At 45.1% G+C, this 15,753-nt stretch overlaps 1 protein-coding gene across 1 annotated transcript in view; it reads right to left on the bottom strand.

Annotated features, from left to right (window-relative positions):
• Positions 1–9,310: 9,310 nt before the first annotated feature.
• The window catches only part of CCND2 (cyclin D2), a 31,926-nt gene continuing 25,483 nt past the window's right edge, over positions 9,311–15,753 (bottom strand). The window contains exon 5 of the mRNA XM_023202073.1: positions 9,311–14,807. Within this exon, the coding sequence (XP_023057841.1) occupies positions 14,658–14,807 (150 nt within the window). The 3' untranslated portion in view covers positions 9,311–14,657. The remainder of the gene's footprint in view (positions 14,808–15,753) is intronic.

Raw genomic sequence — 15,753 nt, 5'->3', positions numbered from 1 at the left:
CCACCAAAAGCTGGTTAGCCGGAGTCTGTGAAATTTATATTCTTCTTGTTTATCATTTTATTTTAATTGAAAGGTTTTTTTTTTTTTTTTTTTTCTTAGGGGCTATTCTTGGTAGCAAGACTAAGATAGTTGTAGACTTAAATCTTCAGGACTTCAAAGATTTTCAAGGGTATACATTTTTAAAATTTATGGAGACCTGCTTTGTGGACTAGTCCACAGGCATTTCATAGAAATGTTTCGTGTGTCCTTGTGAAGAATGTGGATTCATTCATTATTAGATGCAGAGTTCTGTATATACGTCTGAAGCAAGCTGATTTATTGTGTTGTACGTATCTTCATAATAAATAAATGATAAAAGCTATCTGTCCAAAACCTTTAAAAAAAGTTTATGGAGTCTATCACCAAATTATATCCTGAATCCACCACTTCCAGAGTCTCACTGTGTCCCAGGCTGAGCCTCCATCACCTCTCGTCTGGATTGCTGTGATAGCCTGTTGGCATAGCTCTGGTACTCAGCCTTTGAAGAGATGTCCCTATGTGTCACTCCCTTGCTGGAAAATTCTCTGTTGAATTCTCATTGCAGTTAGAATCAAGTCCCAACTCCTGCAAGGCGTATGTGGCATGGCCCCTCTTGGCCCTCCAGTTGCAATTCTCTCTTCACTGCCCCTCGTCATCCAGCTCCAGCCATCAGGGCTTCCCTCTGTTCATAGACCATGTCATGCTCATTCCTATCTTCGGGTGTTTGCATTCTCTGTTCCTTCTGCTTGCAGAGCTCTTTCCCAAGAGACTTGCATGGCTGCCTCCTTCTCAGCCTTCAGGTATCAACTCAGAAGTCCCGCTCTCAAGAGGTCCTCCCTCAAGCAAAGGAGCCTGCCCAGTCACTATCCTTCATCCAATTTTATTCGGAAATTATATCATTTACGAACTATTTTTGTAGGTTTGTTGCTTGTCTTTCTTCACCGGGATAAATTCCTTGATGGTGGGGACTGGCTTGTTCCCTTGTATGTCTTCAGTGCCTCGAGTAGTAGGAGCCCAAACAATTCATTAGAATCTGTGGCATTTTTTTTTTTTTTTGGAGACAGAGTCTCACTCTGTCACCCAGGCTGGTATGCAGTGGCGCCATCTCAGCTCACTGCAGCCTCCACCTCCAGGGTTCAAGCAATTCTCCTGCCTCAGCTCCCACATAGCTGGAATTACAGGCACATGCCACCACACCCAGCTAATTTTTATATTTTTAGTAGAGATGGGGTTTCACCATGTTGGCCAGGCTGGTCTCAAACTCCCGACCTAAGGTGATCCTCCTGCCTTGGCCTCCCAAAATGCTGGGATTACAGGTGTGAGCCACCGTGCTCAGCCCTAGAAATCATGTTATTACAGAATATTTAATGGTATGACAACATTCCCCTGATAGGAAATTAAATGAGAAAAGAGCAGAAAGCCATTCATTTATGAGCTTGATTTTTAAGAAAAAATACATACATGTTTTTAAAACACAAGAAAAAACATGTAATTTATGTCAAGGGTTTCTCTACTTGGTAGTTACAATGTTAAAAATACTTGTTCTGTTCTCTTACTAAAGAATTTATTTCCTGAGACACATGCATACAAATAAGCAAGGTGTCCTTCACAAAGAAAATTATTCAGAGGGTGGGTGATGGAGAACATATAAACTGTTCTATGTGGCTATTCATACATACTAAAGCAAGGCAACTTACTATTTTTACTATGTAATAGAATACAACTGAGAATTTTTTAAAAAAACCTTAGTTGAGGGGTAGTATGTTCCTGGTATTTGTTCTGTTTATTTTGAATTAGGTCACTTTGTGATTCTAAGATAAAGCTCTTTAAGACTTACCAGAATAGAGGCAGGGCGCAGTGGCTCACGCCTGTAATCCCAGCACACTTTGGGAGGCCAAGGCAGGCGGATCACTTGAGGTCAGGAGTTCAAGACCAGCCTGGCCAACATGGTGAAACCCTGTCTCTACTAAAAATACAAAATTAGCTGGGCATGATAGTCCCAGGTACTTTGGAGGCTGAGGCAGCAGAATTGTTTGAACCTGGAAGGCGGAGGTTGCAGTGAGCCAAGATTGTGCCACTGCACTCCAGACTGGGTGACAGAGCAAGACTCTGTCTTAAAAAAAAAAAAAAACAAAAATTATTAAGACTTACTAGAATAGAGACAAGAGGATTTTAAGTTTCAGAATAAAGATGGGAAGACAAAACTGACATCAGATAGTGCAGACTGAGAGTGTTTAGGACCAACGGAGAACTGTGGTTTTTGTGATTACCCAAGTTATTTATAACACCACTACTTTGCTTTTTTCTTCTATTGCTTTGAAGTTGGAAATTGTAGTGGTTTATGCAGACTTAATAAAATAGAAAGTCTTGGGTTTTTACTGGCAGGGATTTTCTTGCACCACCCACTGTCATAATTGATTACATGCCGTACCCTGATGGAAGAACAGAATTTCTAGGCCAACAGAAAATCACAAATACATGGTAAACCATCTGCTTTGTCCAGCCACTGAGAAATAATAATGTGACCAATGATCCAAGTGAGGAGGGACTCCCAGTCCCACATCAGCTTGATGTCTGAAGGTGGAGGGAGATTCGTTTTGGCAGCTGCTCTGCCAACATCTGACATCTGTCACCAATAGCTCCCCATTATTTCTGGTTCCAAAAAAATTATATCTGCCAGTCAAACAGCTTTCCTACTGATGGACAGTCGAAAGATGCCTTCTCAGCCTGCCATGCTTCTGGGGAACTCCCCTTTATTTGAATACATGCATCGTCTAATCCCTTTTCATGCCTTGCCTGTTAGCCTGTTGCTTAGTGGGGAGGAGAACGCTCCCCAAGCCCAAGTTCATTGCTGTTTAGAAGAAGGGCAGCAGCACCAAGGGGATATTATGAGAGCTGTAAATGCTTATGTTTCACTGCTGTACTCTTGATAGTAGTCTCATCAGGATCCACAGAAAACCCATATCCACCTCCACCCCTGACTTTTTGGGAAAATAACCTTGAGTCTATAATGCCTTCAAAAGCAATTAACACAGTCCTTGGTGTGTTTGCATATGTTCAGACTAGCTGATTCTCGTTAAAGCTTTCTACGTATTAGGCACTTTACATAGATCACCTCATTTAATCCTTCTAATAATCCAGGGAGATTTTATAAAAGAACAGCAGAGACTCAGAGCTTGTACAACTAAGTGGCAGCCCTGGGATTCAAAGTCAGATCATCTTGTTAACTAAGCCTTTTTCCACTACAGCATCCTGACTCTGTCACAATGATTGCATGTAATACAGAAATGTATGATACAGTCCATAATATTCGAGGCAAGTAGCAAGCACTGGGGGGACATCGACTAGAAAGGCCAACCCTCTTGCTCTTGCCAGAGCCCTGACAGAATGCTAAGGAAAAAGAGAAGACCACTAGGCCCTAAAATCCTGGGTGTCCTGGCCCTAATACCTAGGCAATGCCATATGGAAGCAAATCTCCCATAGTCCCTTCATTATGAGTTTACAGTGACATATGAAAGACATAAGTGAGTGACTGCTTTTAAAACATGTGGTGCTTCAAGATTTTCTGAGAGAGTATTCACCAAGATGTCCTGAGGCTCACAGAGCTGAGCCATGAATGGAAGCCTGCAGAGGCCAGGAGTTCTCTTTCAGGTTCATTCACACGTTGCTGGGTGGCCCTCAGTATGGCATTCACCCTTGCAGGGCCTCAGGTCATTGCATCCATGGTAAAATAATATTTTTTGAAATATTAATCAGCATTTTACCTCCAGGATTTTTCCTCTACATTTTTGGGCCCTTCCTCTTGTGTCCCTTTCTTCGGGGCAAGGAACATGGCCACAAAGAAAGAAAAAGAGTATCTCTTCCTATAGGATAATAAAAGGAATCTTTACATAGCAAAGGCTTGGGAGACTGTGGTGAGAAAAGCAAGGCTCCGGACTGAGATTCTCTGGGCTGGGTCGGGGAGGGAGGGAGTGTTGGAGGAGAAATAATAATAACATAGATATTCGTGGGTTCCTGAAAAATAGGGACAAACTAGAGATGTGATTTTTTTCTTTTTTTTTTTTTGAGATGGACTCTCGCTCTGTCACTCAGGCTGGAGTGCAGTGGCGCGAACTTGGCTCACTGCAACCTCTGCCTCCTGGGTTCAGGTGATTCTCCTGCCTCAGCCTCCCGAGTAGCTAGGACCACAGGCGCCCACCACCACGCCCAGCTAATTTTTTGTATTTTTAGTAGAGACGGGGTTTTACCATGTTAGCCAGGATGGTCTTGATGTCCTGACCTCATGATCCGTCTGCCTCGGCCTCCCGAAGTGCTGGGATTACAGGCCTGAGCCACCACGCCCTGCCATGATTCTTTTTGTAATTGACATAGGTTTGGGGATTTGGGAGGAAAGCAGAACCCATGGCTCCTTCCCAGGAGTTTACCAGCAACTCATTGATAACCTGAATGAAAAGAGCATGAAGAACAGCCAAGGGGCAAGGCAAAGACGCTGGAAAGAAAAGGCTACTTCCTTGGTGTACGTTCACTGACAAACTCCTCCTTAGATTACAAGGCCCTTTGCTTTCTTCATGGACTTTGTCTTCATTAAAAAACAATCCCCAGATGATTTCACTACGTGATGTCATCATCCAGCCCCCTCCCCTCCACCTTCCACCTCACACTGGGCTAAAAGTCTCACTCAGCTCAATGCTCAGTAAGCAAACTATAGATCAATAAAGGAGCCCAATGTAGCAGAAGATGCACGATACTTGAATTCAGACACATCTGGGATCCAGTCCTAGCCTCTCTGTGTGATAAGCCGAGTGAGCCATGTGATCCTCCGTTCACTTAGCTACGAAACAAGGTACCAAACTCACCAGCGAGTTATAACAGGATTACAGGAGAGGCTTGGGGAAAGCTCTTTTGAAACTACAAAACCCCATTTCACAGATGAAGAAACTGAGTCACTGAGTTTACTATGAGTTACTGGGTGGCTCGGTAATGAGCCCAAGGTTACGAAGCGGGTGCGTGGCCGGGTGGGCATTCCAGAGCAGAGCATAGAGCACTTGTATTCTAGGCCAGCCACCAAGTAGCAGTTGTCTTTTTATCTGTCTCTGTCTTTAGCCTTTGAGATCAAGGACAGCAGAGATCTCATCCCTGGAAAAGCAAGTACTGAAGACACGTTTGTTGAATGAGGAGTCTCATAAGGAGTACCAGGCTTGTACCCAGCCGTCATCTGTTGAATAAACGAGCAGTGCCCAGGAGCCCTGTGTGGGAAGAGGGTGACGAAGAGTAACGATTTTCAGTGAATGGATTGACCGAAACATATCCACAGAGATTTGCACTTTTTCAACAAATCTAGAAACCTCATAGGTTTGTCTTCTCACGGAATCTCCATGGTGCCAGGAGCACTAAAAATGACTCTCCAGACAAACAAAAGCAGGAGAAGCTATCTGGATGCAGTGGCTCACACCTGTAACCCAGCACTTTGGGGGCCTGAGGTGGGAAGGATCTTTTGAGCCCAGAGTTTGACAGCAGCCAGGGCAACATAGTGAGACCGTTTCTATAAAAACATTTTTTAAACAATTCAGACGTGGTGGTGCATGCCTGTGGTCCCAGCTACTTGGGAGGCTGAGGTGGGAGGATCACTTGAGCCTGGGAAGTTGAGGCTACAGTGAGTTGTGATCACGCCACTGCCCTCCAGCCTCAGAGACAAAGGAAGACCCTATCTCCAGAAACAAAACAAAAGAAAAACAAAAACCAAAAAGCGGATCTCTACCCACCCCAGCTTATTTGGGCCTACCTGCAGACCTGGGCTTGGGGCTCAATGTCGGGATCTCAAAGGAATTTCAAAAATCTGGCCCAGCCCCGGGGTAATCTGATAACTAAAAACTCATGAAGACATAAAGAGATCTTAATGCTTAATGAGGCGTTAAGGTCTTTCTTTATCTGAGAAGAAGTTATGGTCCACACACCGAAGGGAGCATTCCAGGTCTGTTTGTGGTGGAGAGGGCTGGAGGAGGATGACTCCACTTGGGAGTCCTCCTTACTGGCCAGGGAGGTAAAACAGACACAGATTAGGCTGCAGAGCTGTAAGCCCTAAGCGGACTGGCAGGCGCTGTAAGAGAGAGCAGCGGGTTCAGTGGGTTGTGGGATGGGCAGGGGGTAGAGAAAGGGGACCGGTCACACTCAGCTGCAGTCCTCGCGGCCTCACAGGCCTGTGGTTGCCAGGACTTAAATTTCCCAAGAGTCGTTAAAATCCTGACTTTTATGTGAAAGCTCTCATCTTGTATTGGCAAGTAAATCCAAGACAATTTCAATCACTGTGGGAGTCAAGCTCATTATGCCTGCAGGCTGGATTTGGTCTGTAAGCTGCCAGTGTGCCATCTCTGGATTAGTCACTGCAAAGAGTCAGGAAAGGTGATGAACCAGCACCAGCCACCCCAGATGGAGTCGTGATGGCGGCGGTAGTGAGAGAACCAGGTGAGGGAACTGCGCCAGGTGCGGACGGGAAAGGCCTGACGTTCCTCCCCCAGGCTGCCCCGGGGAGATGACCCAGGCGGGGTGCTGCTCCTGCTGTCTGCTGGAGGGAGGTGCTCCCTTCCCTGTAGGGCAGAGCCATCCTACACCTGGCTGGCTCTGGGTTTGTGAGTGATCCCGTCTGTGGCATTAGTACCACCTAGTGGACTTTGCAGGAAGAACTGTATGTTGAAACCATGTGGACAGGCATTTATTTCCCAGAGTGGTGGTGGTGAGAGCAGCAGAACGCCCAGGGCCCGAGCAAGTCAGCCTGAAAGAGACCATCATAATGAATAAACTCAAAGCTTCAGGGGGATAATGAGACAGAGGCGGGGGAGCTGGTCTTGCTGCTTTCTCAGGCCGCCCAGTTGTTTGACTGAGCCTGCGATCCAAGCGGATGGAATCCGCCCCTCCAGCATGGGGAGGCCCCCAAAGCCCAAAGACAAGGAAAGCCCCCAGTCATATTGAAACGTCCAGCCTTCTTTCTTTAAGCCTCATGAGAAATTAGGTGGGTGGTAATCCCAAATCAATGTTTGTGGCTGTGCTTATCCTGTGTCACAAGCGTAACATCTGTGTTTATAGTGTTTAAAATCTATTAAATTGTGTGTGCTCTTCAAGCCACCTATTTGAATATTTTCCCTTCATTAAAAAAAAATTATTTCCCATCCCTTTTATTTTTGGAAAAGGTCACACTCTGTTTCCAAACTATGCTGACCCACACAAACTTCCTAACAAAAGGGTTTTCCTAAAACTCACTTGCTTGACGAAACCTGTTCCTCTGAAAGGGCCCCTCCCACACCTTAGCGTGGATTTCCCCCCCAGATTCATCTCCATTTGCTGCTGTTTCTCTGCAATTTCATAGGCCTGTGTGTCTTGTTTTTCTGTGCTTTTCCTTAAAGGCTCAGTACAGGCCCCACATATACATCAGCTGTGAGTACTGGGCTTATCTTGATACTTTGACTCTCCCTACTCTGTCCACAGCATTTTTGCTCTTGCTGTAATTGCTAGCAGAACAGGGAAGAAGTAATCTGGTGTAATATTCAGCTTTTGAGTAGTTGCTTCATGTCAGTATTTTGACAATATTACTGCTAAGCCAACTGGGAAGGTGAATTTTGGTGATACCTCTGCATATTGAATAAAAGCTCCAGATCTCAGAAAGTCATTAGAGATACCAAAGCACTCCCTTGAACACACACAGAAGACTGGGGATTTCCAGGTCTTCATTGCATTTTTAACTGCCACTTTCAGGAAAGGCACTTTCAAGTTTGAGATTTTCCAGCTATAAGATGATCTGGGTCTGAAAGAGCGTAGATGCGGCAGTCAGATTTATCACTGCTCCGCTATGCGCTTCCTCTGCTCTTCCCACCCTTAAAACATCCATTGCTCAGAATGGAGGAAGCCCAGCAGCGTTGCTGGGTGGCATTTGGGAGAGGGAGTGGAGTTGTCATGCTACAAACAAATATAGCATTGATCCTACAGAGCAAAGATGGGGAAGGGGAGGGAGAAGAACCCAGTTGGACATTATGTCATGCCGAAGAGAATTCCAAGGATGGTTAAGAATGGCAACCAGAGGCCCTTGAAACTCCCAAGAGGCCAGCAGACTTCACTAGGCAAAAACCCAAGAAAAAAGTTACCCCATGTGTCTCTGAGAATGGTGGATGTCAAGGGGAATGGGAACAAAGGGGAATTTCTAGGGTCCTTGTAAGCTTAAAAGTGCTATTAAGTGAAGTTACTTGAGATCAGCAGGGAATATCTTAATCTGGACTTCCCCAATGGCCAGTTTTAAATCTTGTTTACAACTCAGGTCAGAACTAAAATGGAAAACAGCCTTTGATGACTTTCAGAGACAGGGAACTTTGGAGAAAATGAATTTTATAGTAACATCAAAATATCTATTTTAGCTTGTGCAACAAAAGGAAACCCCATCTGTACTAAAAATAAAAAAAAATTAACTGGGCGTGGTGGTGGGCGTCTGTAATCCCAGTTACTTGTGAGGCTGAGGCAGGAGGATTGCCTGAGCCCAGGAGTTTGAGGCTGCAGCAAGCTGGGATTGTGCCATTGCACTCCAGCCTGGGGGACAGAGCAAGACCGTTTCAAAAAAAAAAAAAAAAAAAAAAAAAACAAGTTCATTAGGCCCTTGCCTTCTGCACACCCATCACTCTTGGGAAAGAAGCTGGTCTGAGCTAAGGTCCAAGAGCAGCTGGGCCTAGGGCCTGGCAATTCATTTCAGCAGTACTGAGACGGTCACATCCCATTCCCAGGCTCTGCTTTTCCAGACTCCACCAAGGGTAGCTGTGGCCTGTGTCTCAAGACGAGGGGTGCAGGAAGGATCAGAAATCAGGTGGGAGCCACTAAGAATAGCGGGCAGGAGCCAGGAAAGCTGCAGGGGCAGGGTTCCCGAGACTCCCTAGAATCTGGAGATGGTACTGCAGGCTTCTGGGACTTCTCATGCCAGGAGATGCTTCCTCACAGCCCAGAATGAGTAGCTGGCAACAATCAGGGGCTATCCTCTGAGGACCAGTCATAGCATCTGTGATGGCCCAACCTTCTGAAGGTGGACTGAGGCTTCTAGCTTATAAGCCGGCTGCATGGGCAGCCCCGTCCCCTAGCAATGTCAACAATGACTTGTGCTGCCACAACACAGAGGCACGTGTAGATTCTATTCCAGGTTCGAATGTGTCTTTCATGCCACTGCCAACTGTTGCAGCAGCATAAAACAGAGTTCTGACATGAGACAAGTGTATTCCATTCCGACGACTGCTGGTTGATAAGTAAATCCAAAAAGGCCAGATAATTTAGGTCAAGGTGAGTTTATTGTCCAAATAGCATAACCTAATTGCATTCAAAACCATTTTCAAATCCATCTTTAAACTAGTCAGAAAACAGGTTATTATTTTTTTAAATCACTTAACACTGAACAGATAAGACCTCTTAAAAGGCAGCTGACTATATCATGTCACCATCATAGCCAATGCAACATTTTTGCCATACTTCCTAAACACCTTTTCGCGTACACTGATCATGCTACTTTAGCACTTTCTAACATCCTGACCAAATAGACACCCACACCTCTTATAGAGTACACTGTGAGAGAATAACATGGACTTGATATGGCATCACACTTGTTTCAAAGCAAAAAAAAAGTAAAAAAGAAAAAGAAAAGAAAAAATAAAAGTCCAAGACAAGAAACTATAACTGAGAGAGAGGAGAGAGAGAGATCTGAGGTACATGATATAAGAGTAATGAACATAATGGAAAAAATCCAATGGCCCGGTGATTTGCTGGGGATGTAAGAGTTGGCCAGCAGTAAGAACTAAACCAATTAAAAGTAAAAATAGAAACTTTGCTTTTCAAGGACAGGCACCTGTCAAAAGACATGGGATACTGTAATGGCTACAGTCAGTAAGGCACTTTATTTCCCCAAAGTAGGCTGCAGGCGAAGGGATGCAGGCTGCAGCGACAGCATGCACATACACATTTGCTCATGGCTTCTTAAAACCTGAGCCGAGAATAGGGTCTGATAGATAGCCCAGCCAAGTTGAAAAGCAGACACACGAATGTAGTATCGTTGTGCCTGAAATGACCATTCTGGGTTGTTTAGAATCCAGAATCATCAAAAGCCATGCGGTATGAGGAAGTAATAAACGTCCTCTTGAATCTTCTTACCCCATTTTGCACAAATGGATGGCTGCATGAACAGCTCTTGTAAATTGCTCTGAGTTCACACCAATAGAAACCTGCACTCATTCTATAGCTACAGAGGGTTTGCTGGCTTAAGGGGACTTTATCGTCTCAGCATTAATTTTCCTTTTAAAGCTATTCTCAAGGTTGGACTGTCTCAGAGATAAACAAAGAGGAATCCTTTTGGCTTAGAAGCCAACTGGCTTACTCAGACTTCCTCCCCTTGCCACCTCCAATCCCCACACTACCCATATTATCTTCTTGAACTAGAAAATCAATTATTTACATGACATAAGGTGCAAGTCTCCTTCTTCTCCCAGCCCTGTCCCCTGTGGTCCATGGAGAGAAAATTCCCCTGCCCTCTATGAGAGAGTCATCTGATCCTGCCTAATGTTCTTAACCTTTCAGTCCCAGAGCTCCCAGGGCACAGTCTGGAGAGGCCCTAGAGGTGCTAGACGGCAGGAAAGTGCAGCTCTGTCTGAAGAGTTGCCCATCCTGCTAGCAAAAGGATGCAGTGTGATGCTGTCAGGGTTGTCTTCTCCTCTGGCTTTGTCACTTAAGCCATGTGTGCCCCTGACCTGGCTGATAAGAGGCGGAACAGAGCCTCCAGTACAGAGCACATAGACCAAGGGTGACCCAGTAGTAAGGCATGCTGTGCTCTCCAGTGGGGTCCTGAGGCAGTTCAAAGTAAAGCCTCCTGGAAGAGCAGCTCCTTCTTCAAGGAGCTCGCCTCTCAGCACGCATGGGGTGTTCTGCAGAGGGAACTGCCCTTGGCTTTCTCCTGCAGGCTTCTTGGCTGTTATGGACCCGCACGGAGTTTAATTATGCTTAGCATATATTTTTGGCATACTAGGATTTCTTCCCCCTAGGATTTGGCCAAAAGAGGGGAAGGATCAAAATTTGGCAGGCTGGGGGAACTCGGCCCCCACTGATGGAGAAAAAAACAAACAGATGGAAGTAAAGACGAGACAGAAACACAAGGTAGAAAAAGACCAGAATAATTTGGAACCCCTTTAGTGGGAGGTAAGAAAAAGAAGAGAAAGAACAACAACAAAAAAGAGAGCAAGTTCAAATCCACAGCGGGAGAGCCCCTCTGGAACAAAACTCCTACCAAAGAGACTAAGATCCAAGGAGAGGACAGAATCCAGGATTCCTTCTTTTGTTTAAGCAGGAGCAGGCAGAAAAGCCTAACAACCCCCTACTTTCCCATCAGCAGCCCCACACCCATCATCACACAAGCCCCCAAGGATGGGAAAGAGAGAAGCTAGAAGGACCCAGGGGCCTCGGGACTACAGGCAGAGCAGAAAGTTACAGACTGTAACTGGAGTCGGGTAGGCCTGTGCCTTTCCTTATTTGTCCGGTTCTTTCATTTGCTGCTTCTGTTTAAGCTCAAGGGTCAGTCGCCGTGAAATGAATTTGCACCTCAGTTTCTCTTCAGGCTCCAAGGTTCCCAAGAACTCCGCCTTCCCCATTCTGTGGGACCCCTTGGGGCCCAGGAGAGTGTGCTGATCAAAGCCGGCTCTTGAGAAAACTCTGGCTAGCTAACTTGCTGGCTGCTCCACTTTCCTCTCCAAAATTTCAGAATTCGCCACCCATGGTCCCACCAGAAAGCCCCTAGAATTTTAGGGTCATGCTAACTCACAAAGCCCTGAACCCTTCTCTAAACACACTTCCCAGGAGACTGACTCATCTGGAATTTCACCTCTGTAGAAAAGCAGCCTCTTCACCTCCCTTCAACTATCATCCCATACTTATCTGACCTATTTTTCTTACCCTGCCAATTCAGTGTGATTGAAAACCTGACCATTCAGTACCGCTTAGCAGAGGACCTGGGCTTGCATAGTGCTTGCCTGCGCAGTTGGAGACAGAGGAGGGAGAAGGAAGCACCGTAAACGCTGTTCGCTGCTTGCTGCAGATTCAGCTACTCGCAGATTCAGACCTAGAAAACCCACAGAGATGATCCTAAACTCAAGGTGTCCATGCCAGGGGAGGGGAAAGACGGAAGGAAAAACTTCAAGATGAAAGGGCCCTTTGCACACGAAGCCCCGCTTTTGAAAAAGCTGCAAGATGAGGATCTCCAAACAGCCTGCTGGAATTCTTTTTAGTCTGTTTCCTGATACCTGGTACCTAAGTGCAAATTACGACATCTGAGTCTACTGCATACATGTTTGTACTGAACGTCTGCCTTGAAGGGGAGGGAGGATCCCTTGGTTCCATGTATTTTTCCCATCATGATGAGGATACCGGGATCTAAATGGGAGCCCGATGGCCTCCATAACCAAAAAGGTCCCTGGGAGTGAGACCGCCCTGCCTTCCACCTGAGAGGGAGTCAGCCCTGCTCACACTGCTTCTGTATTCCTCACGTGAATGGGCTCCAAGCAGAAACTGTGCGGTTGTGAGGTATTATGAAAACAAAAGCGTGAATCATTGTCTTTTGTAGTTATTGATTTTGTCCAGTAAACCTGAGGTAAAGAATACTCCGTCTTTGAAGAATGTGACCAGAGGAAAAAAAAAAAAAAGGAAAAAACAACCACCATGAATACGCTACCAGAGAAAAACAAACTACGGAAGGGCTTTTCCAGTACGAAGAACTCATATCTCAACCATCTACTTCAGGACTTGGAATTTAAGCAGTAAAATAATATATTATAAAAATGTTTATAAAATAGCAGCACACTCTGTGAAACATTACAGCTAGGTACTGTCAATGTGAATAACGATGGATGATTTTAGCTTCTTAGCAGCGCAAAAAAAAAAAAAAAAAAAAAAAAGGAAAAAAAAAAACCAAACTGAACAAAACAAAATGAAAGAATAAGAGACCCTTAGATCATTTTCCTTCTTCAACCCTCATACTACGAAATCTGTAGTATCTGTGTCTAAAATAATTCTTCAAATAGCCCTGTTCTGATTTTTCTTTTTCACTTAAAAAGGCAAATATTTTAACAAATAGCTTCATTACCTGTCAATTACAATTGTGCAAAAAAAAAAAAAAAAAGTTGTTGCTCCAACCTCTTTGCTAACTGAATGCCTCTAAGAAGTGGAGAGGAGAAAAATTCAAGTACGCTGAATACAACTTTGCAATAAAATTAACAACAACAATAAAAAAAAAAAAAAAAAACGGAAAAGGGAACAAAATGCCACACCCTGATATCAGTTCAGCCATCTATCTTTGCACCAGCAATAACTTTTCTTTCCATGTCCAAAGGAGAAGTATAGAGATGGGAATTAAGATCCTTCTGTGCCATCAGAATGGTAACAGATTTTAGTTTACAGGCTTTTCTGAGGAATGTTGTGATGGGAATGTCAGTAGGAAGCGGTGTCTCGAATCCCGGTAGGAACACCAGAACTGTGTACCAAAGAATGTCAGATACCAGAAGCGAAGAGTAACCCAGACTAGGGGCAGGAAGGGAGGGGGCAAAAGAGAAGAGGGGAGGAGTATTCAGCATGACTTGCATAAACCATCCCATCTATCGCTCGGGAACAATTTTTCAAAGTGCTTTTCGAATGGGATGGTTTATAACAATGCTAAACTGTGAACCAGACATGCCAATCAGCACCAAAAATTCGTTTTTCTGTAAGAAATGCCAAGGCCACATTACCCTTTTAAATACAACAACAGAAAGGATTCCATTCTGGATCCCACCCGTGGTCTCCATCTGCCTGTGTTTCATGAGAGTTTTGGTGACGGCCCATAGCTACATTTCCCCATTAGGCAGCAATACGGTGGTGTCTGCAATGAACTGCATTTGGAAGAAGAAGCAGGATGTCACAGAACATGAAACCCAGGAGCCAATCACCTGTGTCCAACTGGCAAAATAAAACACCTTTTTTAGGTAGCAGCTACTGTAGACAGCAAGAGGACATTAATGTAGAGATCCAACCACACTCCTGACTTAATAACAGGTGGCTGAGAGCAAAGGTGCTTCTCCATCCCAAATGGTTCAATCATGTTGAGAGATTGTTTTGTACTCCTTCCCCATCATGTCCCTCCTTATTTCAATTCCTTCTTGAGTTCATTGCTTTGCAATCTAATCAAGCCATAAATGGCGTACACAGTTCCTTGAAATTATACTACAAGGGGGTGTATGTGCTAGCTCGTAACATGAAAAAAAAAGTCTCCTCTAATTTGTTCCCATATTGCAGGCATACATATTCTCTAACTACTCTGCAGGTTTTCCTGTAAGCATTTTACTATTACTTTTACATAATCAAACGATAACTGTTCGCATATACAAGGGATTCCCTTATGCTGTACTTCAAATAGGCACCAAATGCTCTTTATTATTCCGTTTTTATAGGACTTTTTTCTCTCACTTCTAAAAGATCTTTAAATATGATCTAGGTGGGGGCAGAATTTTTTTTTAAGTTTCACCCTAAAACACAAATAACAAAAACATAACCAGAAAGAAGGAGAGAGCAGATTATGGATGCGTCTCTCTCTTTCAGCCCAACTGGCATCCTCACAGGTCGATATCCCGCACGTCTGTAGGGGTGCTGGCTTGGTCCAGTTCATCCTCTGACTTGGATCCGTCGCGCTGGTCCTGACGGTACTGCTGCAGGCTGTTGAGGAGCACCGCCTCAATCTGCTCCTGGCAAGCTTTGAGACAATCCTAGAACAATGGTCCAGACCAGAGCTGTTAGCAAGAGAAACAGGACATAGAGCATCCTACCAAGAAAACATGCATAATCTAGCTTGCATAAGTCTATGCTAGTTTCCAGTTGAAATAAATGTGAGGTAAAGGAGGGCTGTTCTTAAAGTGCCAAGGAACCTCACTACTGCAGGTGGGGTCCATGGGCTGGCAGCATCAGCATTACCTGCGAGCTCGCTGGAACCGCAGAATCTCAGTCAACCCAGGTCGAGCTCATCAGAACCTGCATTTTAGTGGAGGCCAGGTGATTGGTATTCTGAGAACCACTGGCCTAAATGACGGTCCACTTATGGATGCCTGGTAATCAAGGGGCCAACCAGATGCTTTCTGCCTGGGGAAGCTGGGAAGTGGCAGAGAAAAGGGGAAGGCTACTAGAGGTGCTATGACATTAGCAAACTCAGCCCCTGAGAACTAGATAAGAAGGCCAACAAACCAACGTACTGACCCTCATATAAACTGTAAATACATTTTCTCACTCTGTCCCCCAGGCTGGAGTGCAGTGGCGCGTTCTCAGCTCACTGCAACCTCTGCCTCCCGGGTTCAAGTGATTCTCCTGCCTCAGCCTCCCAGGTAGCTAGGACTATAGGCGCCTGCCACCATGCCTGGCTAATTTTTTGTATTTTAAGTACAGATGGGATTTCACCATATTGGCCAGGCTGGTCTCGAACTCCTGACCTTGTCATCTGCCCGCCTCGGCCTCCCAAAGTGCTGGGATTATAGGCATGAGTCACCGTGCCTCACTGTAAAGACTTAAAAAAAAAATCCCCTAAGGCCGGGTGCGGTGGCTGAAGCCTGTAATCCCAGCACTTTGGGAGGCCGAGACGGGCGGATCACGAGGTCCGGAGATCGAGACCATCCTGGCTAACACGGTGAAACACCGTCTCTACTAAAAATACAAAAAACTAGC

The sequence above is a fragment of the Piliocolobus tephrosceles genome, chromosome 10, assembly GCF_002776525.5.
Source record: "Piliocolobus tephrosceles isolate RC106 chromosome 10, ASM277652v3, whole genome shotgun sequence".
Taxonomy (NCBI): domain Eukaryota; kingdom Metazoa; phylum Chordata; class Mammalia; order Primates; family Cercopithecidae; genus Piliocolobus; species Piliocolobus tephrosceles.
Note: the sequence above shows the minus strand (reverse complement) of the source record. Positions and strands in the feature narration are given on the sequence as shown.